We start from the raw sequence: 25,076 nt of genomic DNA, 5'->3' as shown, positions 1-25,076 counted from the left end.
ACTTGTCCCGTCTGAACCCCTGGGGTTCATTGCCCCTCCTTTCGGATAAACACGCTGTCCCAGGTTTGGCTCCTGTTGGAGCCTGGTGCTTGGATGGTGTCCCTGGACCTCCGGGACGCTTATTGGCACATCCTGATTCATCCAGGGTTCAGGGACTGGCTCGGTTTTGTTGTGGGCTTCGTGCTTACCGCTTTCGTTGTCTTCCGTTCGGTTTGAACCTGGCACCACGTGTTTTCACGGGTATGGTTAGTCCAGACGATAACAGGACGCCTCAGAGAGTCAACAAGCAGGACTGCCTCTTTTTCAAGATTACTCCTCCTACCATTCTATGCACATCACTAATTCTCACCACAATCCTGCTATTATCAGAATCCTTGTCACTAAATCTTGTAAATGAATAATTTTCCATAAGTTTATTTTGTAAAGGAATGTGAGAAGTCGTTTAAAGATTCTTAGATGGATGAAACAATGGCAGTGTGCTGTGGCTAGCGCTGTGAACATCTTGAACAGCATTGCATTCACTGATATCAGAACATTGTACACAATCTTTATCACAGTCAGGCTCTTCTGTAATACTGTACTATCATGACTAAATAATACCAGTTACATATATATTTTTACATTGTTAGGTGATGATGTGGTCACAGGCTGAACAGCTGTGCTGTTAGCTCATGCTGCATGTGCCAGCCTTGGTTGCTCACTCCCTGCCTCAATGACTCCTCACTTTCCCACATTCTCCTCCCGCCATCCTATTTTTGCTTTTATTCACTATATACAGACGTTATATATAAGTGTCTACATGTTCTGTTCACCATTACTGTTCAACAAAGCTGGTATAGTGCCCAAAGAGCATAGTGGCCACCCCTACCCAGCATGATGCATCATGCAGATGTTGCCACCTCCCTCACCATAATGGCTCCTCCCCACACTCCTCTTGCTGCTATTACACTATATATACACGTTATATATAAGTGTATACTGGCAGCAGGTTTTCTTTTAAACATGTGTCATTGAATATGACTGCATATTGTGTATTTACTAACTTCTGATCCCTCTATTTTTCTAGGATCAGGGCTTAGCTGTTGTATACAAGTACAGTATCTACATTTGTGTTCACCATAACGAATCACTAAGTTCGTATGCTGAGTGGCAGTGGCAGTCCGCTACTGTCTGTCACTCCTTCCCTCACCTCACCTGACTCCCCACCATACTGTTTTTGCTTTTATTCACTATTTACAGATGTTATGTATTAGTATCTGCTTGTTTTGTTCACCATAGCGAACAACTAAGCTAGTATAGTGAGTCCAGACAGTAATAGGTGGTCACACAGAGTCAGCAGACAAGGCTACCTCCCTCCCCACCAAGATTACTCCTCCCACTACAGCCCTAATTATCGCAACAATCCTGCTATTATCAGAATCCTGGTTATTTTTATCAGTCAGGGGTCTTCTGTAATACTATCATCGCTAAATAATAGCATGTACATATATATTATGGCATTTTTAGGCGATGCTGTGGTCACAAGCTGAACAGCAGTGCTGTGAGCTCATGCTGTGTGCATCAGCCTTGGTGGCTCACTTAGTACTGAGGTCCTCACACCCAGGAATGTGGCCCACGATTTTTTTTTTTTTTTTTAATGGCATCTGTTTACAAGAGCCTTGATGAAGGTGAGGTGAATGCCGTGTATCCGCGGGCCGTTTAAATCTTGCGTAGTACTCCAACACATCATCTGACATAATGCGCACTTTTGGATAAGTTACTCAACACGTCATGTGACGTGTTGTGCAGTTTAAGTGTTAAGGGTTAATAATATGATCATCAATAACTGTAGCATCTAAATGTTTATATACCAAAATTTGTGACCTAGGGGCACACCCCAGCATCATTTATTCAATTTATATTGTGTCTATTCAAGAATATATATACTGTATCCAGATACTTTATTTCAAAATAAATTTTCCACCTGTTTAAGTAGGTTTGCAAACAAAGAATGAGTATGAACATTTGTTCATATTACTGAACAAGTGGTCGAATGGTGTTGCTTGCCTCAGACAAGAAAACTAGCTCCACCTGCGGTATGCAATAGTGTTGACAAAGTTGTCTTGTGAAGTATAAAATATTAAGAATTGGTACTTCCCTCTATATTGATTTAAAGCATTTGATTCAACATGTATCATTTTGCAGCCACTTCCCTCTCATAGAAGATGATGAGAAAATTGATGAAAATGAAGTAAAGAAAAAAGAGAGTGAAGATCTAATGCCTCCTCCAACAATACAGCCACCTCCTGTGCTCTCTCCATGTCCTGCAATAAAGACTGGACTTTCTCCTATTATGGAAGCATCAAGAGAATACAGGTATTGTGCATGGTAACCTTCTAACATTTGATAAGAAATAAGCTCTGTTTACTAAATATTTCACTTAACTTTCGCACGGGAACGACGCAGCATTGCGTCATTTTTTTAGTAGACGTAATCTCGGTAACGACGCAGCATTGTGTCGTTTTCGGCGGCAAATTGGCGGCGGCTTCGGGAGGGGCGCACAGCGGTTTTGGATATTATATGCATATACTCTTGTAGGGAATTTCATTGCGAATACATTGATACCAAAATGAAAGAGCTAGGACCAGAATTGAGGTAACAAAGTTGAAAACAGTATACCCATTTTATTAGCGCTCACTGGGATTATGTTCCATCACTTTGTGTTTGCTGTGGGTGGTACGCCTGGCTTTTGGACTTCATATTTGCATATACTCCTGTAGGGAATTCTATTGCGAACACAATGTTACCAAAATGAAAGACCTAGGAGGAGAATTGAGATGTCCTTTTGGAGTTTATATGTCTTTAGTCGTGTAGAGAATTCTATTGCGAACACAATGATACCAAATTGAAAAACCCTGGACGAGAATTGAGGTGACAAAATTGAAGAGAGTATACACTTTTCAGAATTACTGTGCGCTCCCATGAAACGCTGGGGCCCACTCAGCCTAGTTGAGGGCTGGCGGGCTGGGTCCGCCAAAGTGTTAAGTATGAGCTAATACAGTATGTATGCTGTATAAACTCGTGCTTATATAGTGTATGCTGTATAAGATCATGCTATACTTGAGCTTATACAGTATATAAGCTTAGGTATAAGCATGGTACAGTGGTACTTCGGGTTACGAACATGTTTGGGTTACAAGCCCGATTTGTTAGGAAAATTTGAATCGGGATACGAGTTTGTTGATACGCATACGGCCGACCTAGCGCGTGGTGGCACGGCGATCGCGCCTCAGTTTATTACTGCCTCGCGCCCAGTGACTATCCCGCCTGAATTCTTCACTAGACTTTACAGTTTTTTATCGGATTTTTGGCCATTTGAGCATAAAAGTTATTATATATCTCGCCATGGGTCCCAAGAAAGCCAGTGGTAAGGGTCAAGGCAAGAAATTACATGTGAGAATGACCTTAGAGGAAAAACGAGATCATTCGTAAGCATGAAAATGGTACTCGTGTTGTTGAACTAGCTAGGCAGTACAAATAATCTTCACAGGGGAGGAAGAGGAGGCAGTAGATAATGTCCCTTCCTCATTAATTACGAAAATGTGTGCAGTATGGGAAGGACTGAAAAGTTTTGCTGAAAAGAATCACCCAGATAAAGCTGTAGTAGGCCGTTGCATTGATCTTTTTAATGACAATGTGATGCCTCACTACAAACAAGTGTTGCAAAGAACGGAAAAACTATCTGCAATGGAATGTTTCCTTGCGAGATAAGTGAGAAAATCAAGCAGTGAGTCACAACCAGGACCTAGTGGTATGCAGGCAAAACGTGCCAGAGAGTGCACTCCACAAGTCTTCACTGCCTGATGTTATAATGGAAGAGGACTCCCCTTCCAAACAGTAACACCTCTTCTCCTTCCCCCCTCCTCACTATCTTCCATACGCCAACAGGAGTCATCAGCAAGGGTAAGTAATAATTTGAACATACTTTTGTAGTGAAGATTTGGGTGAATTAGGTATAAAATTTTCTTTGAAGTGAAGTTTTTTCGGAGTCAGAACGTATTAATTCATTTCCCATTATTTCTTATGGGGAAATTCGCTTCGGTTTACGAATTTTCGGGTTACGAACCGTCTCGAAGTATGGTAATTTATTTAAAAGTATGATAATTTATTTAAAATGTATGGTAATTTATATTTATATAATAAATTATATATATATATATATATATATATATATATATATATATATATATATATATGTCGTACCTAGTAGCCAGAACGCACTTCTCAGCCTACCATGCATGGCCCGATTTGCCTAATAAGCCAAGTTTTCATGAATTAATATATTTTCTCAATTTTTTTTCTTATGAAATGATAAAGCTACCCATTTCATTATGTATGAGGTCACTTTTTTTTTATTGGAGTAGATATATGACCGAATTAACGTAGATATATGACCGAACCAAACCAACCCTACCTAACCTAACCTATCCTATCTTTGTAGGTTAGGTTAGGTTAGGTGGCCGAAAAAGTTAGGTTAGGTTTGGTTAGGTAGGTTAGGTAGTCGAAAAATAATTAAACCATGAAAACTTGGCTTATTAGGCAAATCGGGCCTTGCATAGTAGGCTGAGAAGTGCGTTCTGGCTACTAGGTACGACATATATATATATATATATTTATATATATATATATAATGTCGTACCTAGTAGCCAGAACGCAGTTCTTGGCCTACTATGCACGACCCGTTTTGCCTAATAGTCCGAGTGATTTTTTTTTTATTTTCAATAAATTGTTTCCAATTAGTTTATTTTAATTATTATTATATTATATTAGGAACATAAATTATTGACGTACTTGTGTTAGTTTAGGTTAGGTTTAGATAGGTTAGGTAGGGTTGGGGTTAGGTTCGGTCATATAACTACGATAGTTTTAACTCAAATTTAAACAAATTAACTTATATATAATGAAATAGCCAGATTTATCATTTCATAAGAAAAAAAGAGTAAAATATATAAATTCAGGAAAATTTGGCTTATTAGGCAAATCAGGCCTTGCATAGTAGGCCGAGTACGACGTTCTGGCTACTAGGTACAACACACACACACACACACAGACCTGTCTCCTGCAGCACATATCAAGCGGATAACATCAGCGGCATATGCCAGGCTGGCCAACATATGAACGGCATTCAGAAACTTGTGTAAAGAATCATTCAGAACTTTGTATACCACATATGTCAGGCCAATCCTGGAGTATGCAGCCCCATAATGGAGTCCGTATCTAGTCAAGGATAAGACTAAACTGGAAAAGGTTCAAAGGTTTGCCACCAGACTAGTACCCGAGCTGAGAGGTATGAGCTACGAGGAGAGACTACGGGAATTAAACCTCACTTCGCTGGAAGACAGAAGAGTTAGGGGGGACATGATCACCACATTCAAGATTCTGAAGGGGATTGATAGGGTAGATAAAGACAGTCTATTTAACACAAGGGGAACACACACAAGGGGACACAGGTGGAAACTGAGTGCCCAAATGAGCCACAGAGATATTAGAAAGAACTTTTTTAGTGTCAGAGTGGTTGACAAATGGAATGCATTAGGGGGTGATGTGGTGGAGGCTGACTCCATACACAGTTTTAAGTGTAGATATGACAGCCCGATAGGCTCAGGAATCTGTACACCTGTTGATTGACGGTTGAGAGGCGGGACCAAAGAGCCAGAGCTCAACCCCCGCAAACACAACTAGGTGAGTACACACATATATATATATATATATATATATAACTTTTTCAACCCGTTCTCCCACTTGCTTATAGTCAATATTGGCTTACTTAATAAGTGCATATGTGACATACTAATTGATTGTAAATATTTTAGTTTACCTTGAAAAGCTCCATAGAAAACACCGACCTCACCTAACCACCTTAGTATGTTAAGATAAGCATCTTATTGCTTCTTAATTATAATTATTACTTAACCTATACCGGTGATAGGTTAAGTAATAATTGTAAATAAGAAGCAATAAGATGCTTATCTTAACATACTAAGAAGGTTAGGTGAGGTAGGTGTTTTCTATGAAGCTTTCGAAGGTAAACTAAAATATTCACATGCAATTAGTATGTCACATATGCACTTATTAAATAAGCCAATATTGACTATAAGCAAGTGCAAGAACGGGTTGACTTTTTAGACATTCCATCCACCAGGGGACTTGAACACTGGCCATCAAGGTGGCATAAGGAAGGCTTTTTAATTCTTTGGATACTATGAATAATAATAATGTTAGCAAACCACTATGAACAATTTTGCAATTCCAATGACATTTGTTTTCTTGTGAAAATATAATTATTGGTCTTGTGGCAATATTAGTACAGGCCAGTACACGTTACTTCCTATGCTGATATTCTTGGTGCAACTTTGGATACTTATATACAATACAAAACATTCAGCCTAATATACAAGAGTTTGTGCTGAATATTATTTTTTGTTCTGGTCTTAATTAATTAAGTCGATTTTGGTAACTTCATGTATTTTAAAAATGAGGGGCTATAAATTTTGGCATATTTCATCAAGGTAATCAGGATACATTTCCAAATTCTAGGTCATCGTCCTCAAGTAGTTCGGGATATTCTACTACATCAACAACACTTGGTGGACATTCTGTACATGGACTTACGCAACATGGCGGATTCTCCATTAGCACTCAGATGTCTCGCTCTCGCCATTACTCCAACTCTCAACCTGAAGTACGTGCTATATGTGATAAATTAAAAATATCCTTGTGCATGATTTCCTAACATGATCTGATTAATTTATAAGAGAAAATATGGCCATATTATTTTTGCCATACACTATAATATAGATGTGCATGCACATTGTACTTGTTAGTGAGGCACGAGAAGATGTGCTTGATTTTGTATTGTTGCTTATTTTGGGTGTCATTATCCTCAAAGTGTAGAAATCTGAAGAGGAAATGTGTGACATATATATGCCATACCTGGAGGTTGGGACTGTGGCATCTCTGATATATATAAATATATATATATATATATATATATATATATATATATATATTGTGTGTGTGTGTGTGTGTGTGTATGTATATATGTCGTACCTAGTAGCCAGAACGCACTTCTCAGCCTACTATGCAAGGCCCGATTTGCCTAATAAGCCAAATTTTCATGAATTAATTGTTTTTCGACTACCTAACCTAACCTAACCTAACTTTTTCGGCTACCTAACCTAACCTAGCCTATAAAGATAGGTTAGGTAGGGTTGGTTAGGTTCGGTCATATATCTACGTTAATTTTAACTCCAATAAAAGAAAATTGACCTCATACATAATGAAATGGGTAGCTTTATCATTTCATAAGAAAAAAAATTGAGGAAATATATTAATTCAGGAAAACTTGGCTTATTAGGCAAATTGGGCCTTGCATAGTAGGCTGAGAAGTGCGTTCTGGCTACTAGGTACGACATATATATATATATATATATATTCACTTATCTTAAGGCACTTTTATCATAAGGGAGCGTGTGAACACTCGAGGTGCCAGATTCAAGCCAAATGGAAGGCAACGAAAGCGGTAAGCTCGTCGCTCGTCGCCGTCGGTAAGCAGAGAAAAGAAACGCAAGACCGAAGGCAAATGCTACGGGCGCGTAAATCCTCGGTCACCAGGGACGCCAAAAGGGAGGGAACCTGCATGTGAAGCTGAGGCGAACAAGCACACATTGAGGTGCTCAAATTCGCCCCCAGATAAACCTGAACAACTGGAGACACTTCCCGCCATTCAAGCACACAGGTCCGACAAAACGAGTGCCACGCCCTTAAAGAAAAGAAAGGGCAGTCCGCCAGCCAGGAAGACTCCGGCACTTCGTAATGCATCCAGAAGGAAAACGAGGAGCCATACTCGAAAGAAGGATGGATCCGTTGCCGAGGCGTAATCCGGGTCTTGCAAGAGGTAAGCTGCACGGGCTTCCCGCGCCACCTTTGGCGTGATGCGGGAAGCTGAAAACCTCTGCAAGGAGGGAACCGTGGAACCCAAGAGAACCCAGAACCAAACCCGAGGAGGAGTCGCACCCATATCAAACTCGTACAAGGAGAGGGGAATTGGAAAACCCCTTCCCCTGTAACAACAAGCCCCGCGTCAAGGGTACCAACACCCAAGTGGGGTCAAACAGGGCCCAAGCACCCCAAGTCAACTCCTCCCCGGCCCGAGGAACCTCGGCGTCAGGACCCGGGGCCGAGCTGTCCTCCAAACCCTTTGCCTCTAGGGAAAAGGCAGAGTCCGCCGGAAAAGCTGGGATGAAGGGGGCACGCTGGCATGGCCCAAGGGCTCCAGCAGGAGGAACAGGCTCGAATGCCTCCGCCGCTGATCCAGAAGGGGCATTCCCCAAAGCTGCCCGAGACTCGCCACCAGGCAAACCCTGCCCTGACTCTGAAACCCCTCAGACGTTTGGGAGCCGGAAGTAGGGGGGAGGGAGCAGGATGAACCGCAACAGGGGAAGGACTAGGGGGAGCAGATGAAACCAAAGTCGAGGAGACTAACAACCCCAAGTCTGGGTCCCTATAACCAAAGCGGGGCATCCGGAAAGGCAAGCAACCTTGCACGGTGCAGCAACCTAAACCTTGCATGCAACGCTGAAGCTGCTTGCACCCTAATAACAATCTCAGTGGACTGGGTGATTTGGAGTACAAACAAGGAACACCCCTCGCAGGACTCCGGGTCAAAGGTGTCATTGACCCAACAAGCAGAATGGCGGAAACAAAGATGGTGAGTGTCACCCTGAGTCAAGGGGACAGAGCAACCTTCAAACTCGCACAAGGCAAGGTGGGACTCTGGGGTCTCTTCCATAAGACCACTGAGCCCCCCAAGGTGGTTTCCTGGGCCCTTAGGCTAACTGCTAAGGGAAGCCTAGGCGAGGTACTGCTAACCGGTTATCCCAGAGCTACCAAGCAAACAAACTAAAGTCTGAACTCCTGCAACATGTACAAGCACGGGAACCTAGTGGAGGGCCACCAAAATCATACAAGTGGTCCTACCGCCACACCTGGCAGACCCATGCCAGGCAAAACAAAACCAAAATAAAAAAAAAAACAGCAAAAGCACAATGTCTCCTGTAGAACAGAACCGGTCGCTATGCGTATATCAGACAGCTGCATAGTACCTCGCACCCCTGCCAGTGACGAAAGTACCTCCTACCCAAGGAAAAAAAGGAGCAAGAACCACCCCAGCAGAACCCCCATGGGTGGGCAATCACCGAGCAGTGACAGAACCACGCGGAGGTAGTTCCCGAACGGTTCAGGGAAGATAACCCTAAAGCCACAAGGGCAGTACTTACAGGGCACCTAGGGAAGGCGGCCCTAGGTGCATGCAGCCCCAGTACTCTTGTATTACTCCTGGCTCGCACGATACCAAAATAAAACACCACCACCGCACTGCAGCACTGCTCAAAGGATGGAGCCAGAGTCGATCGACCGTTTCCCCCTCACAACAGCCTGTGAACTGGGAAGAGTTGCCGGCTCGGAGGTCTGGGACCCCTTTGTCCCCCTTCCGGGGAAAGGGGGTTGCGCAGACAGATGCGCGGTGCTTGTGGTGACGTCATACTGGTTTCCTTGATTTTGATTGCAGCGTTCTGTTACTAGTTTGGCTTTCGGTTTGCAATTATTTAATCAGCAGTAGTTTGTTTTGGAATTCCCACCTTTCTGGGTGCATGACCTGGTAGATGGCAGGCAAAGACTACTTCCAATTACACGGGGGTGTCTTTAGGCCATTGCTCCTCGTGCCTCTCTTGAGGTGGCCAGGTTCTGGCTCTATTTCCCGGTAGGCCTAGAACTTCTTCGATTGACTGTTGCCACGGTCTAATATATACACATCAGCCCAGTATAGCTCTGGGGAGCTTACAGGTCTTAGAAAATGGCGTTTCATTACATTCAACGCTGTTTTTTTTTTTTTTTTTTTTTTCCTTTCGAATTACAATGCTGAAATTTGGACTGGAGGTTTATCCTATGGGCTAGCCATTGCAAATAAAATTGTATCAAAATCTAAAGTTTTTAAATGTTACACATAAGAATTAATGTGATTCGAACTCTTTAAAAAGAATGCACCAGTGTATATGTAGGAAATCAATATCAATAAACTTTTTGTTATTTGGTATAAATAAAGTGTCCGTCCTCTGGTGCTGAATTCTGCCAATACTTCATGTATATTAAGGGTTAACCTCCCTTAACTGAACATGCTCAGGTTAATTGGACTTACAACTTGAAATTTTTATGTATGGCTTATTTGAGAATCTAAAAAACTGGAATCCAGTTAATGGGTTCCAGCATATTTTTCTTCATGGTCTTTGAAGACTTAAATTTTACCTCCAGGATATCCACTTAATTTCTTGTCTCTTATTTATCCTCATTTTAGTCCCAGTAATTAGAGCATTCAGTCTAGTGATTAGCATGCGTATGTGTGTGTTCTCAGCAGCAAATGTATCATGTGCATGATACAGTCTAGTGATTATCATGTGTGATAAGCAGCAAATATATTATGTACATTTTGCACTCTGAACATGTGAATGCACATTGATGACTACCTCATGGTAGTGGAATAGCTGTGGTTTTGTATGGATTATTGTTTGAATGCAGTCATTGGTATTAATAGTAATTCCCTCCTTCCCTCATTGTTCAGTCTCCTCCATTCCCTAGTTTTTTTTTTTTTTGTTTTGTTTTTATGGAACCTTTTTTTTATTTTTATTTTTTTTTTAATTTCAGTATACACTTGAAAGTGCCACTGCTCAGACAGACTTCACCAAATCTGGATATTTTGCTGACAAATCCAGAGGAGAGAGCTTGGCTGACTCAAGAACTGACATTTTAGCATCACAGGTGTGTTTATCATTAAAAAAATATATATACTAAAATGTCACCACTTTACAGTATTTAGTCTACAAAGTCTTAAGTTGAGTATTAGTATTATTAATAATTATTAGTAATAATAGAAGTCTTACTTGTAGTAGCAAGTACCTGTATAGCACTCCATACAAACTCACTAAGTCATGCTGGGGTTTATTTGAGCATTCAGTTTCTTTTGGTAAAGAGAAACTTTTCCAAACATTGGTAAAGACATGCATTTACTCATTCCCCTTGCATTTAGTAGTTCACATTTTCACTTTTGCTTCAGGGATGTCTAAAACTTAGTATTTACTAGATAGTTAACTTTGTAATGATACTGAACATTGTTTATTTTTATATTCATTGTAGCTTTTGTTTATCTCACTCCTTTCCTCACTATTTAATGAAAATTTTTACATGATTTCAGAATCCTGTTCGGGAAGAAGAAAAAGACTATTTCATGTTTGATCCCCAGCAGGCAGCAGCTATGTTAATGGATATGGATGACATGATGCCAGCTTCATTGGCTGAATCTACTAGATTGGAGAGTAAAGGAAGTGTGATTTTAACAATGGTTAGTTACATTCCTGGTCACATCTGTGACAAAATAAAAATATTGAATGTTTTTTCAGGAGAGCAGTTATTTAAAATGATCTTACGTATTGAGAAGGATGTTGATGATGGATTTTAATGTACAGGAAATCCTTGCCAATCTGCAGTTCATACTCAATTTCCTGACGAACAGAACACAAAGAGTAACAGTCAGTCAGATAAAATCGAGTCCAAGCGATGTTGAAAGCTCTGTATCTCAAGGTACAGTCCTTGCACTGCTACTGTTCCTTATTCTCATATCTGATATAGACAAAAATATACATCACAGCTTCATGTCGTTCTTTGCAGATGACACAAAAATCAGCATGAAAATTACCTCTGCTGAAGACATTGAAAAACTACAAGCAGATGTCAACAAAGTTTTCGATTGGGCAGGAGAAAATAACACGATGTTTAACAGTGATAAATTTCAGGTACTCAGGTACGGCAAAAATGAGGATCTGAAACATAATACAGGGTACAAAACACAATCGAATCTTCCCGTAATAGAAAAACAGCATGTCAAGGATTTGGGAATAATGATGTCCAATGATCTAACGTTTAGGGAGCATAACCAAGCAAATATTACGTCAGCCAGAAAATTGATGGGATGGATTACGAGAACTTTCAAATCCAAGGATCCCATCTCAATGGTTGTACTCTTCAAGTCACTAGTGTTGTCCCGTCTCGAGTACTACTCAGTACTCACTTCCCCCTTCAGAGCAGGAGAGATTGCTGAAATAGAGGGAATACAGAGAACATATACGGCACGCATAGACGAGATAAAACACCTAAACTATTGGGATCGTCTCAAAGCTCTCCAAATGTACTCTCTAGAAAGGAGACGAGAGAGATACCAAATAATATACACATGGAAAATATTGGAGGGCCAGGTCCCAAATCTACACAGTAAAATAACAACGTACTGGAGTGAACGATATGGAAGAAAATGCAAGATTGAACCAGTGAAGAGCAGAGGTGCCATAGGCACAATCAGAGAGCACTGTATAAACATCAGAGGTCCGCGGTTGTTCAACGTCCTCCCAGCGACTATAAGAAATATTGCCGGAACAACCGTGGACATCTTCAAGAGAAAACTGGACTGTTTTCTAAGAGAAGTTCCAGATCAGCCGGGCTGCGGTGGGTATGTGGCCCTGCGAGCTGCTCCAAGCAACAGCCTGGTGGACCAAACTCTCACAAGTCGAACCTGGCCTCGGGCCGGGCTTGGGGAGTAGAACTCCCAGAACCCCATCAAGCAGGTATCAAGCAGTGGTGTGCACCTACTCATTTGGTATCTTCTGAAATTACTGGCTCAATGTTAATTAATTTCCTTGTTTCCTGATGCAAGAAAGTATTAGCAGTACGCATATACAAACAGCCACATGCTTTGCAAATGTTAGTTACCTGAAAGTTCCAGTTTGACGATCGGCGTTGGTTCAGTTACTCAAGTTTGGGAAACGCATGGTTCACATAAAATAAATCGGGAAATTCATCAGACAAACTTCCACCAGGCCTCACGGCGGCCCGGGTGGTGGGTGGGAGATGGTTTACTTTGCCCACTGATCGTGTCGGGCACCACTCTAGTGCCTTCTACACCTGTGACGTCACAGATTCACAGCCCGTTGTTCCCATTGTTTTGATTTGTCACGAGACTGGAGTGTTCACTGGTGACTTTGCTTCATATATCAGCACAATCTAGGAACATCCATGCACCATGTCAGCTCCAAATGCATGCATTGTGTCAGTGAAAGCATTAACAAGCAGGATATGTACAAGAAAGAGGTCATTGATGACATGAGAAGAAAGTTGAAATAATTAAGAAGGTCGGCAGGTAGGCTGCTCCATGTTTCTTAAATAAAAAAAACGGTTGAAACAACTTGAAAAACGGACAAATGCCATAAAGGTTTGTTCAGTGTGTATCGGGTAGGCTGCTCCATTATGACATTCATTCCGTTTCAAATGTGTTCCATTTGTTTTGTATTTTTCATTTGTCTCAATAATAGAGTAGCCTACCTGATGAACACTGAACAAACCTTTATGGCATTTGTCCGTTTTTTCAAATTGTTTCAACATTTTTTTTTTTTTTTCCTTCTTTTTTTAAGAAACATGGAGCAGCCTACCTGCCAAACATCAAATGAATCTTTTTGACATAAATAAATTTCATTTCTTTTTCTACATAAAAGTCGGAGCTTTGCAACATCACAGCATTCACCCCTTTATATCCCAGCATCATTAGCATCTTTAACCCTTGGGCTGCTAAGGGTCATAATGGCTTCAACCCACAGGCGCAACAAAAAAAAATCCAAAAATTCTTTTGTCTTATAAAAGTGTTTATTTGTGTTCCCTGATCACGGAAAGAAATAACAAACAAAAATCGTAGTGGCATATTTTGGCCACAATCTGGTGGGGAAGTCAGGCAAAAAAGAGGCGTTGACAGAGCAGTTGCCAGATTTTTTTTTTTTTTTTCTGTGTGTGTATCGTGATTATATTTATATAATAAAATGTGTGAACCATCGCTATACTCAAAATTATGGTGTGCATGTTAGCGGTTCAATTATTATGTTCATAAAACAATAAACAAATAGTTTTGCTGTTACTACACTATATACAGAGGTTATATATAAGTATCTGCATGTTTTGCTCACCATAACGAACCACCAAGTTGGTATTGTGAGTCAAAAAGCAATGAGGAGTGACCGCCACACACCAGCCAGCCACTCGCTGCCACTCCATCTCTCAACACCTCATTTGCCCACATTCTCCTCCCACGATACTACCGTTTTTGCATTTATTCAGACGTTATATATATGTATTTACATGTTTTATTCACCATAACTGTACATCTAAGCTTGTATGGTGAGTAAAGGCAATAAGACGTAGCTACTCACACAGCTGGTGGCGGCCGCCCTCAAGGCCAGACTCGCTAATATTTCTCCTCAACAATACTGTTTGTGATGTTATTACACTATATACAGTGGTACCTCGGAATGCAATTGTCCCTGTATGCGAGGTTTTCGGAAGGCGAGGTGTATTTACTCCAAAAATTTGTCTCGGAAGGCGATGGTTACTTCGGGAGGCGAGTTTGGACGCGAGTTTGTTGATACGCGTACAGCCGACCTAGCGCGTGGTGGTTCGGCGATCGTCGCCCCTCCGCCCCTCAGTTTACCATTGTCTCGCGCTCAGTGACTACCCCCACATCAATTCTTGTCGCGGATTTTCAGTGTTTTGTTGGATTTTTGGTGATTTGTCTATACAATTTGTTATTATATATCTCACCATGAGTCCCAAGAAAGCCAGTGGTAAGGATAAAGGCCAGAAAGCTCATGTGAGGATGACAATAGAGGAGAAACAAGAGATCATTCGGAAGCATGAGAACGGTACACGTGTTGTTGAACTTTGTAGGCAGTACAACAAAGCCACATCAACAATATGCACTATACTTAAGAAGAAAAATAAGATTATGAGTGCTAATGTGGCAAAAGGAGTAAGAACATTAACGGCACAAAGACCACAAATACTTGAAGAAGTGGAAAAGTTGTTATTAATTTGGATACACGACAAGGAGTTGAGGGGTGATAGTGTTTCGGAGGCCATTATTTGTGAGAAAGCCAGGGTGTTGCACGAAGACCTTCTAAAGAAGACCCCTGCAACGAGTGATGCAGATAAGAAAGAGTTTAAGGCAAGCAGGGGCTGGTTTGAAAAATTTAGAAAGAGAAGTGGTATCCATAGTGTTACAAGGCATGGGGTTATGTGATGTGATTATGGAAGGGGACTCCCCTTCCAAACAGTAACTCCTCTCCTCCTCCCCCCTCCTCACCATCTTCCATACGCCTACAGCACTCGACAGCAAGGTAAGTAATAACTGGAACACAGTTTTGTAGGTTTATTTAGATGAATTAGGTAAATTAGGTATAAAAATTTAGTTTGATGTGGGGTTTTTGGGGTAGTCAGGAACGGATTAATTCATTTCCCTTTATTTCTTATGGGGAAATTAACTTCGGAATGCGAGTTTTCGGAAGGCGAGGCGTCTCCAGGAACGGATTAAACTCGCATTCTGAGGTATGCCTGTACACACATTATATATAAGTATCAAACATGTTTTATTCATCATACCTGTACAAATAAGCTGCTATGGTGCCCAAACACCATAGTGGCCACCAGTAAACAAGACATGACATGTCATGCAGACGACCCATCTCCCTCACCAAAATGGCAGCTCTCAACATACTCCTATTGCTATTATTACACTATACACACATTATATATAAGTATCTACATTTGTGTTCACCATAGTGAACCACTAAGCTGGTGTGGTAAATCCAGTCAATCAAAGGTGGCCACACAGAGTCAGGAGACGATGCCACCTCCCTCCCTCCTTCAACATTACTCCTCCCACCATGGAGCACAGCACTAAATATCACAACCATCCGGCTGTTATCAGAATCCTGGTCAGTTTTCTCACAGTCAGGGGTCTTCCGTAATACTATCATCGCTAAATAATAGCATAAACATATATATATATTGACTTTTTAGGCGTTGCTGTGGTCACATGCTGAATAACGGTTTTGTGAGCTCATGCTGTGTGTGTCAGCCTTGGTGGCTCGCTCAGTACTGAAGCTCTCACACCCAGGAATGTTGGCCACGATTTTTTTTCTAGGTGACGCCTGTCAACTATCGGTCGTGGCTGCACTATAGCTGCCCCTATCCCATGCGGGGCATTTAAATTAAGGCGCTAAACACTAAAACGTCTAATAATGTATTGTGCAGTTCCGGTTTTGTTTCTCAAATCATCTATATACGTATTGCGCGGTCTAAGGGTTAAACAAAAAAAACTATTTATTTACATCGTCGGAGGCATCCGAGAATGTGTGAGAAGCAGCGTGACCCCACCATATAGTGTTGTCGTTATTCAAACGAGTTCTCACTATACGAGAGGAATTGTCGGCAATCTGGGCGCTCGTTACCTAAAATGCTCACCAATTGAAGCGGTCGTCACTCAAGGTTCTGCTGTAATTAAATGCTATTCTGCAATAGCCTAATTGGTTTGTTAATCTGATGTTTGGTATGCCTCTACATACATCATATATGTGTTTTGTTTGGTAATCTGTTAGCAATTTTATTCCTGTGTAAGATTTAAAAGTATGTTTATGTATACTTTCAGAATGAAAAAACCAACCTTCAAGACAAAATAAATCCCTTTGCTGACGAAGTATTGCAGTGTGTTCTCTCAAGTTTGAAGGACCCTGTTGAAACACGTAGTGGCTTTGTGACCCTTCAGGGAAATCTTCCAGTAATAAAGCCCAATTTTCAGGTAAATTAAATGTAATTACCTAAGTGTAGTTACAGGATGAGAGCTGCGCTCGTGGTGTCCTGTCTTCCCAGTACTCTTTGTAACGCTTTGAAACTACTGGTGGTTTTGGCCTCCATCACCTTCTCACTTATTTGTTTCAACCATCTGCGACTTTTTTCAAAAGATAATTTTCTAATATTTTTTCAGCCCCTGTTTTCCTAGTTTGAATTTGTGTTCTCTTGTTCGTCAAGTTGGCTGTTTTGGGAATTCCTCTGTGTCAATTTGGTCGATTCCTGTTAGTATTTTGTAAGTGTTCATATCACTTCTTCTATCTTCTAGTTTTGGCATGTTTAACGCCTCTAGTCTCTCCTTGTAACTCTTAATTTTCATTTCCGGAAGCCATTTTGTAGCATGCCAATGCACCTTTTCCAGTTTATTTCTGTACTTCTTAAGATTTGGGCACCACATAACTGCATGTTCCAATTTTAGTCTCACAAAAGTCATGAACAGTTTCTTTAGTATTTCACCATCTATATAATTAAAAGCAAGTCTGAAGTTGGAAAGTGACGCATGCAACTTATTGGGGGTTTGATTTTGCAAGTTTTAATTGTTGTGTGTGTTAATGCAGTGCAATGTATCCTTGTGTTGCTCAGGGCTAATTAGCATTTGTCACCCACGGGCTCATACCAAAAAAAAAAAAATTCTTCTAAACCTGTTAATTTATGTTCTCTGATCATAGGAAAAATAATAAAAAAAATCGTAAGAGGCATATATTGCCCGCTATAGGGCGGGGAAGTCTGGAAAAAAACAGGCGCTGACTCAGCGTGCATCCCAGGTGGTATGCTCCTCCCCAGCTGTCAGGCAGGAATGGCCACAAAGAGCAAAGAGATAATTACCTAATTATTTCAATGTCTGATTTTTTGTAGTTTTTTTGCTGTAATATTATTCAATAGTGTGTAGTGTGATATATTTATACGGGTATAATAAAATGTGTGAATCATTGCTGTACTCAAAATTATGGTATGCATATTGTTTATTCAATTATGTTCATCAAACAGTGAACAAATACTTCGTCGGTTATTACACTATATACACAGGTTATATATAAGTATCTGCATGTTTTGTTCACCATAATGAACCACTAAGTTGGTATTATGAGTCAAAAAAAAGGATGATTGACCGCCCCACACCAGCCAGCCACTCGCTGCCACTCCCTCCCTCAACACCTCACTCGTCCACATTCTCCTCCCACCATACTGTTTTTGCTTTTATTCACTATAATAGACGTTATATATAAGTATCTACATGTTTTGTTCACCAGAACTGTACGACTAAGCTGATATAATTAGTTCAGGCACTAAGAGACGTCGCTACACACAGTCAGCTGGCGGCTGCCTCCCTCACACATTCAAGGTCAGACGCACTAAAATTTCACTCCCAACAATACTGTTTGTGGTGTTAAAACCCTATATACACTATATAAGTATTTACATGTTTTGTTCACCATAACTGTTCAACTAAGCCAGTATAGTGCCCAAAGAGCATAGTGGCCACCCCTACCAACATGACAAATCTTGCAGATGTTGCCACCCCATCACCAAAATGGCTTCTCCCCCATGCTCCTTTCGCTGTTATTACACTGTATATACACGTTATATATAAGTATCTACATTCATGTTCACCATAACGAACCACTAAATTGGTATGCTGAGTGGCAGCCAGTGGCAGCCTGCCACTGGCTGCCACTTCCTTCCTCACCTCACCTGACTTGCCACCATTCTCCTCCCACAATAGTGTTTTTGCTTTTATTCACTATATACAGATGTTATATATAAGTATCTGCATGTTTTGTTCACCATAGCAAACAACTAAGCTGGTATAGTGAGCCCAGACAGTAAAAGGTGGTCACACAGAGTCAGCAGACAAGGCTACCTCCCTCCCCACCAAGATTACATCTCCCACTACAGCATTAATTATCACAACAATCCTGCTATTATCAGAATCCTGGTTATTTTTATCAGTCAGGGGTCTTCTGTAATACTATCATTGCTAAATAATAGCATGAACATATATATTATGGCATTTTTAGGCAATGCTGTGGTCACAAGCTGAACAGCAGTGCTGTGAGCTCATGCTACGTGCATTAGGCTTGGTGGCTCACTCAATACTGAGGCCCTCACACCCGGGAATTTGGCCCACTTTTTTTTTTTTTTTTTTTTTTTTTTTTTTTTTTTTTTTTTTTAATGGCATCTGTTTAAAGCCCTGATAAAGGTGAGGTGAACCCAGTGTATCCGCGGGCCGTTTAAATCTTGCGCGGTACTCCAAAACATCATATGATGCCGAGTGCAATTTACTGCAAGTCGCTCAACGCATCATATGATGCCGAGCTCAACTAAAGGGTTAAACTAGGAACCCAAGTGACCAAATAAAATTGAAGAGGGCAACACAGTAGGGGGCAATTAGGTTAATTACCAGTGAAGACACAATCCTTACCTGCTTGGCTGGCTCCCTCCCTCCTTGCCTGCCTGGCTGGCTCCCTCCCTCCTTGCCTGCCTGGCTGGCTCCCTCCCTCCTTGCTTGCCTGCCTGCTGGCTCCCTCCCTCCCTCCTTCCTTCCCTCCTTGCCTGCTTGCCTGGCTGGCTCCCTCCCTCCCTCCTTCCCTGCCTGCCTGGCTCCCTCCCTCCCTCCTTCCCTGCCTGCCTGGCTCCCTCCTTCCCTGCCTGCCTGCCTGGCTCCCTCCTTCCCTGCCTGCCTGCCTGGCTGGCTCCTTCCCTCCTTGCCTGCCTGCCTGCCTGCTTGGCTGGCTCCCTCCCTCCCTCCGTGCCTGCCTGGCTGGCTGGCTGGCTCCCTCCCTTCTTCCTTGCCTGCCTGCGCTGGCTCCCTTCCTCTCTCCCTCCCTCCTTGCCTGCCTGGCTGGCTGGCTCCCTCCCTTCTTGCCTGGCTGGTTGGGTGGCTCCCTCCTTGCATTTCTGCCAGGCTGGCTGGCTCCCTCCCTCCTTGCCTGCCTGGCTGGCTGGTTGACTCCCTCCTTTCCTCCTTGCTTGCCTGGCTCCCTTCCCTCCCTCCCTCCCTCCCCTCCCTCCCCTCCCTCCTCTCCCTCCCCTCCCTCCTTGTTTGCCTGCCTCCCTCCCTCCCCTCCCTCCCCTCCCTCCTCTCCCTCCCCTCCCTCCTTGTTTGCCTGCCTCCCTCCCTCCTTCCCTCCCTCCCTCCCCTCCCTTCCTTCTCTCCCTCCCTCCCCTCCCTTCCCTCTCTCCCCTCCCTTCCCTCCCTCCTTGCCTGCCTGCCTCCCTGCCTCCCTCCCTCCCTCCCCTCCTTGCCTCCCTCCCTCCCTCCATGCCTACCTCCCTTCTTGCCTGTCTTGCTGGCTGGCTTCCTCCTTCCCTTCTTGCCTGCCACCCTCCCTCCCTCCCTCCCTCCCTTCCTTCCTTCTTGTCTGCCTGCCTCCCTCACCAGTTGCTGAGAAATTTAAAAAATTTCACTTGTGAAATTATCTTAATAAATGTGATGGGCTGTGAGTTATGGCAAGTAGTGTAGTGTGCAACAAGTTATAGGCCGGGCGTTTCACTTGTTTATCTCTGTGGGTAAAGGTTCACATTTTATATTCGGTGGCAAGTCGACCCTTGGTTTTGGAGAAAATTTTAAGCTTCAAATGTTGATTTATATGCCAGCATATATGGTAAAAACTCTGCCTGTCTATTGGTATCTGGGTTCAATGGACATTCATCCAGATATGGACACAAAACTATCAGGATGACCCCATTATCCGGTTTAGTGGGATCCGGATAATAGAGATCATTAAGTATATATATATTCCTGTTTTACCACTCAGATTGCCCATGAGTATTCTGTAGCCTCTTGATTCTACATAATTTTCACTCTTTTAATTAAACTGCCCAGAAATATTAATTCAAATCTAACTTAGGTCAACACACAGGGCACTTGCAATCACATCATCACCCTTAACACTTTAATTTGAATTTCACACACAAGCATCTCGAACTGTGTTAAAAGAAGTTATTGTTCCATACCATGTATTTAAACAGAATTTGGGTATCCTTAGTAATCATATGTAAATTGGAAACTAAAAGAAAGAGTAGAAATTAAAAATTTTCTTTAAATGATGAATGTCAAAAATAGTAATGAAATGGGCAAAGTAGAGAGATGCGGTAGCATGTGCTTGTGAAGTGAGTGCTGCCAGTTACATTTTATGAAGGGAGGTGTGTCCTCCCTGTTTTTCCACTGTACTCCATTTGCTGAATGTCAAACTAATATTGAACCTCGGTTGTACTTGGGGTTCATATGTATTAGTGAAGCTCAGTAGACATTTACCCTGTATTTTCTTTGCAGATTGCTTTAGGGAGCGAGATGTTCCATGTTCGTCGCATTCGAGGTGAGGGAGCATATGCAAAAGTGTTCCAGGCATCAACAATGGACCCAATGAATGTCACAATATTACCTACTGATGATGATTTTGAAGATGAAAATGATGAGCATCAGGTATGTAGGTTATCTTGAGATGATTTCGGGGCTTTTTAGTGTCCCCGCGGCTCGGTCCTCGACAAGGCCTCCACCCCCAGGAAACAGCCCGTGACAGCTGACTAGCACCCAGGTACCTATTTTACTGCTAGGTAACAGGGGCATAGGGTGAAAGAAACTCTGCCCATTGTTTCTCGCCGGCGCCTGGGATCAAACCCAGGACCACAGGATGACATGTCCAGTGTGCTGTCCGCCGACCTCACCCTATATACAGAATACAGATAATTTAGCAGAATAACTTAACTGTTTGTTTGGTTGTGAAATAATAGTAATATAAAAAAATTATAATTTCAGATTTTTGTAGATATAGGAGAGATAAAATGCATAAAATGAACAAATCCACAAGGGCCGTGACGGGGATTCGAACCTGCGTCCGGGAGCATCCCAGACACTGCCTTAATCGACTGAGCTACGACAGGGTAAAAGGGTTGAAACCGAAGTTCTACTGAACTTACTAGATCCCGTAGCCTCTCTGAGGCACAAACCAGGCTTTTACACAACCCCCCCCCCCCTGCACCCGAGCTATGTCAATAGGCCGTTCTCCCTCTTCGCCCTTACATCATCACACAGTAGTTCAGTAGAACTTCGGTTTCAACCCTTTTACCCTGTCGTAGCTCAGTCGATTAAGGCAGTGTCTGGGATGCTCCCGGACGCAGGTTCGAATCCCCATCACGGCCCTTGTGGATTTGTTCATTTGATGCATCACATTAGTGTGATCTCTGTGTGTGATAAAATGCATAATTTCCTGGGGCTTAGTGGTGTTTTGCTTGAGCTGGCCGGAGTATGATGCCCCTTAGGGCGGTCCTCTGTCCTTTTGTAGCCATGTGCTCTGCTGCTGTCCTCACAAATTTTGCTGGACGCCTTTTCCTTTTGTTTTGTTTTTCTCCCCCCCCCCTTCTCCTTTCTCGTTGTCATTTCCTACTGACCTTGTGCCTGTTTTGATCATTCTTTTGGCCTTCTTTTGTTTTGACGCCTGGGTGTTTGAGGAGGCATACTCTTGCACCCGTAGAACTGTAGTACCCAACGTCTCGAGCGAGGGGAACCTTTTATTGTCTATCCCCCTTTAGTTACTGAACCTGGTCTCGATGGATTGACAGTTCTTACGGTGGCGTTTGTGGGGCATATACTCACGACGCACACCTAGGGGGGCCCGGCATGATCAGCGATAGCTTCTTGTTGGGTGTCCTGCCTCTAATTGTGGCTCCATGGTGGGTATGGGGGCACATTGTGAATGAAAGTGTTTCTTTTCGTTTTTATATCTTTGAATGTTCCTCTTGTATCCTCTCAGGCTCTTGGGGTGGGCGACCTAGCCCCCGAGTCGGACTGTATTGGAAGACCGGGCTCTGTAGCCCCCGCTGCGTTAGGCCCCGACCTTGCTCCTCCTTTGACCCTCCTGACTTCTCCCCTCGGCTCCCCTCCCTCCTCTGTGGTTGGGTCGAGCCACAAGCCCCTAGTGGTGACAACTTCGTTCCCTGGCGCGGCTCAGTCTCTCATTGTGACTACTGCACCTTTTAACCCCTCTCTCTCTGGGGTTCTCAATGCCGTCCGCGCCACGGCCGCACTCACTCGATTCCTTCCCGTACTGATGCGTATCAGGCCTTGTTTGGTCCCGCTTCGTGGGCCAAATACTTTGATCTCCCTCTTAATTCTACGCCTCTTGATGATTTCTCCCTCCATAGGCATTTTGTTGATTCTGTAGATGCCTCTGTTACCTTCAACCCCACCCGTCTCGGTACACGTGTCGTTACTGCTCCTTCTCAGGATGCAGCTTCCCGCTTGACTGCCTCATCCTGCCTTGACGAGACCCCCTGTTCGGGTCTCAAAGAATGCTCGGTTGATTGCCAGTGCTGGCACTATTCTCCTCCTGCCCCATGTTGTAACCGGTGTTCGGAATCTGCAGGACTGCCACGATGATATTCGGCATATCCTCGATGCCCAAGGCCATTCTATCCTCCAGGTAGACATGTTTACTTCGTCCCCCTTGTGGTCGTCGCCATCAGCCCCTTCAGGTTGTGAAGATTACCTTTGATGGTAGGACCCTTCTGCCTTCTGTCATTCTTGCTGGTGCCAGGTGCTCTGTCCAGGAGTACATTCCCTCTCCTCGGCTCTGTAATAAGTGCTGGAGGTTTGGGCATGGTGCCCTCCGCTGCTCTGGAACTGTCTCTGTCCTTTGTGTGGGAGCGAAGGTCACTCTAAGTCGGAGTGCACTTCTCCCCACTCTCGCTGCCTCAATTGCGGTGAGGCCCACCCTACCTACTCCCGTGCATGTATACATTACAAGCTTGAGGCAGCCGACCTCAACTTGAAGCACCGGGAGCGTTTATCTTTTCCTGAGGCGAGGCACCAGGTTCGCCGGCTCCCACCTTATGCTAACGTCACTTATGCTCGCGTGTTGCGCTCTTCCTCTGCTTGATACCTGCTTAATGGGGTTCTGGGAGTTCTTCTACTCCCCAAGCCCGGCCCGAGGCCAGGCTCGACTTGTGAGAGCTTGGTCCACCAGGCTGTTGCTTGGAGCGGCCCGCAGGCCCACATACCCACCACAGCCCGGTTGGTTCAGCACTTCTCTTAGAAAACAGTTCGGTTTTCTCTTGAAAATGTCCACGGTTGTTCCGGCAATGTTTCTTATAGTCGCTGGGAGGACGTTGAACAACCGCGGCCCTCTGATGTTTATTCAGTGTTCTCTGATTGTGCCTATGGCACCTCTGCTCTTCACTGGTTCAGTCTTGCATTTTCTTCCATATCGTTCACTCCAGTACGTTGTTATTTTACTGTGTAGATTTGGGACCTGGCCCTCCAATATTTTCCATGTGTATATTATTTGGTATCTCTCTCGTCTCCTTTCTAGAGAGTGCATTTGGAGAGCTTTGAGACAATCCCAATAGTTTAGGTGTTTTATCTCGTCTATGCGTGCCGTATATGTTCTCTGTATTCCCTCTATTTCAGCAATCTCTCCTGCTCTGAAGGGGGAAGTGAGTACTGAGCACTACTCGAGACGGGACAACACAAGTGACTTGAAGAGTACAACCATCGTGATGGGATCCCTGGATTTGAAAGTTCTCGTAATCCATCCTATAATTTTTGCTTGGTTATGCTCCCTAAACGTCAGATCGTCGGATATCATTATTTCCAAATCCTTGACATGCTGTTTTTCTACTATGGGAAGATTCGATTGTGTTTTGTACCAACAAGAGAGGAGGAAAACCCCCAGTACACTCTTGGTGATCAATTACCAAGCAGCAAAAGACCAACAGAGGTAGACGCCAAGGTAACTTGTGGAAGATAACCCCAAGTCCCAAGGGCTTTGGGCTATCCTAGGCGCATGCAGCCCAAGTACTTTGGAAGTTACTCCTGGCTTGCGCACCACCAGAGAAGATTCGCCCCACACCACAAGGCACAGAGCAGAGGACAGAATTAGTAGCCAGAGCCACAGCAACCAATGCCATTCACATCAGCCAAAGAACTGAAGGTGTGGATTTCTGGTGCGAGTGGTCTGGGGCTCCCTCTTCCCCCTCCCAGGGAGGGGGGGAGCTGCGTAGACTGGCGCGGCAATTGGTGACATCATGCTTGTTTGTGTTTCTTGGGGAGTTCTGTCTACTCTTTTGACTCTCAGTAGTAGTTTCAACCAGAATAATGGTTTGTTTTGGGATGCTTACCTTCCTGGGTGCCTGACCCGGTCGATGACAGACATAGAATGCTTCAAATCAGCCATTCCCATGGCTCCTCGTTTAGGAAGCATAACCAAGCAAATATTGCGTCAGCCAGAAAAATAATCGGATGGATAATGAGAACTTTCAAATTCAGG

General features: G+C 43.3%; 1 protein-coding gene across 1 annotated transcript in view; it reads left to right on the top strand.

The window, feature by feature from the left end:
- LOC123774339 (Bub1-related kinase) overlaps positions 1-25,076 on the top strand; it is a 139,097-nt gene that overhangs the window by 88,404 nt on the left and 25,617 nt on the right. Inside the window, 6 exon segments of the mRNA XM_069322183.1 lie at positions 2,185-2,355; positions 6,577-6,721; positions 10,738-10,851; positions 11,285-11,431; positions 16,610-16,759; positions 21,086-21,235. Of these exon segments, the coding sequence (XP_069178284.1) occupies positions 2,185-2,355; positions 6,577-6,721; positions 10,738-10,851; positions 11,285-11,431; positions 16,610-16,759; positions 21,086-21,235 (877 nt within the window).

Source organism: Procambarus clarkii, chromosome 1 (genome assembly GCF_040958095.1).
Source record: "Procambarus clarkii isolate CNS0578487 chromosome 1, FALCON_Pclarkii_2.0, whole genome shotgun sequence".
In the NCBI taxonomy this organism is placed as follows: domain Eukaryota; kingdom Metazoa; phylum Arthropoda; class Malacostraca; order Decapoda; family Cambaridae; genus Procambarus; species Procambarus clarkii.
Note: the sequence above shows the minus strand (reverse complement) of the source record. Positions and strands in the feature narration are given on the sequence as shown.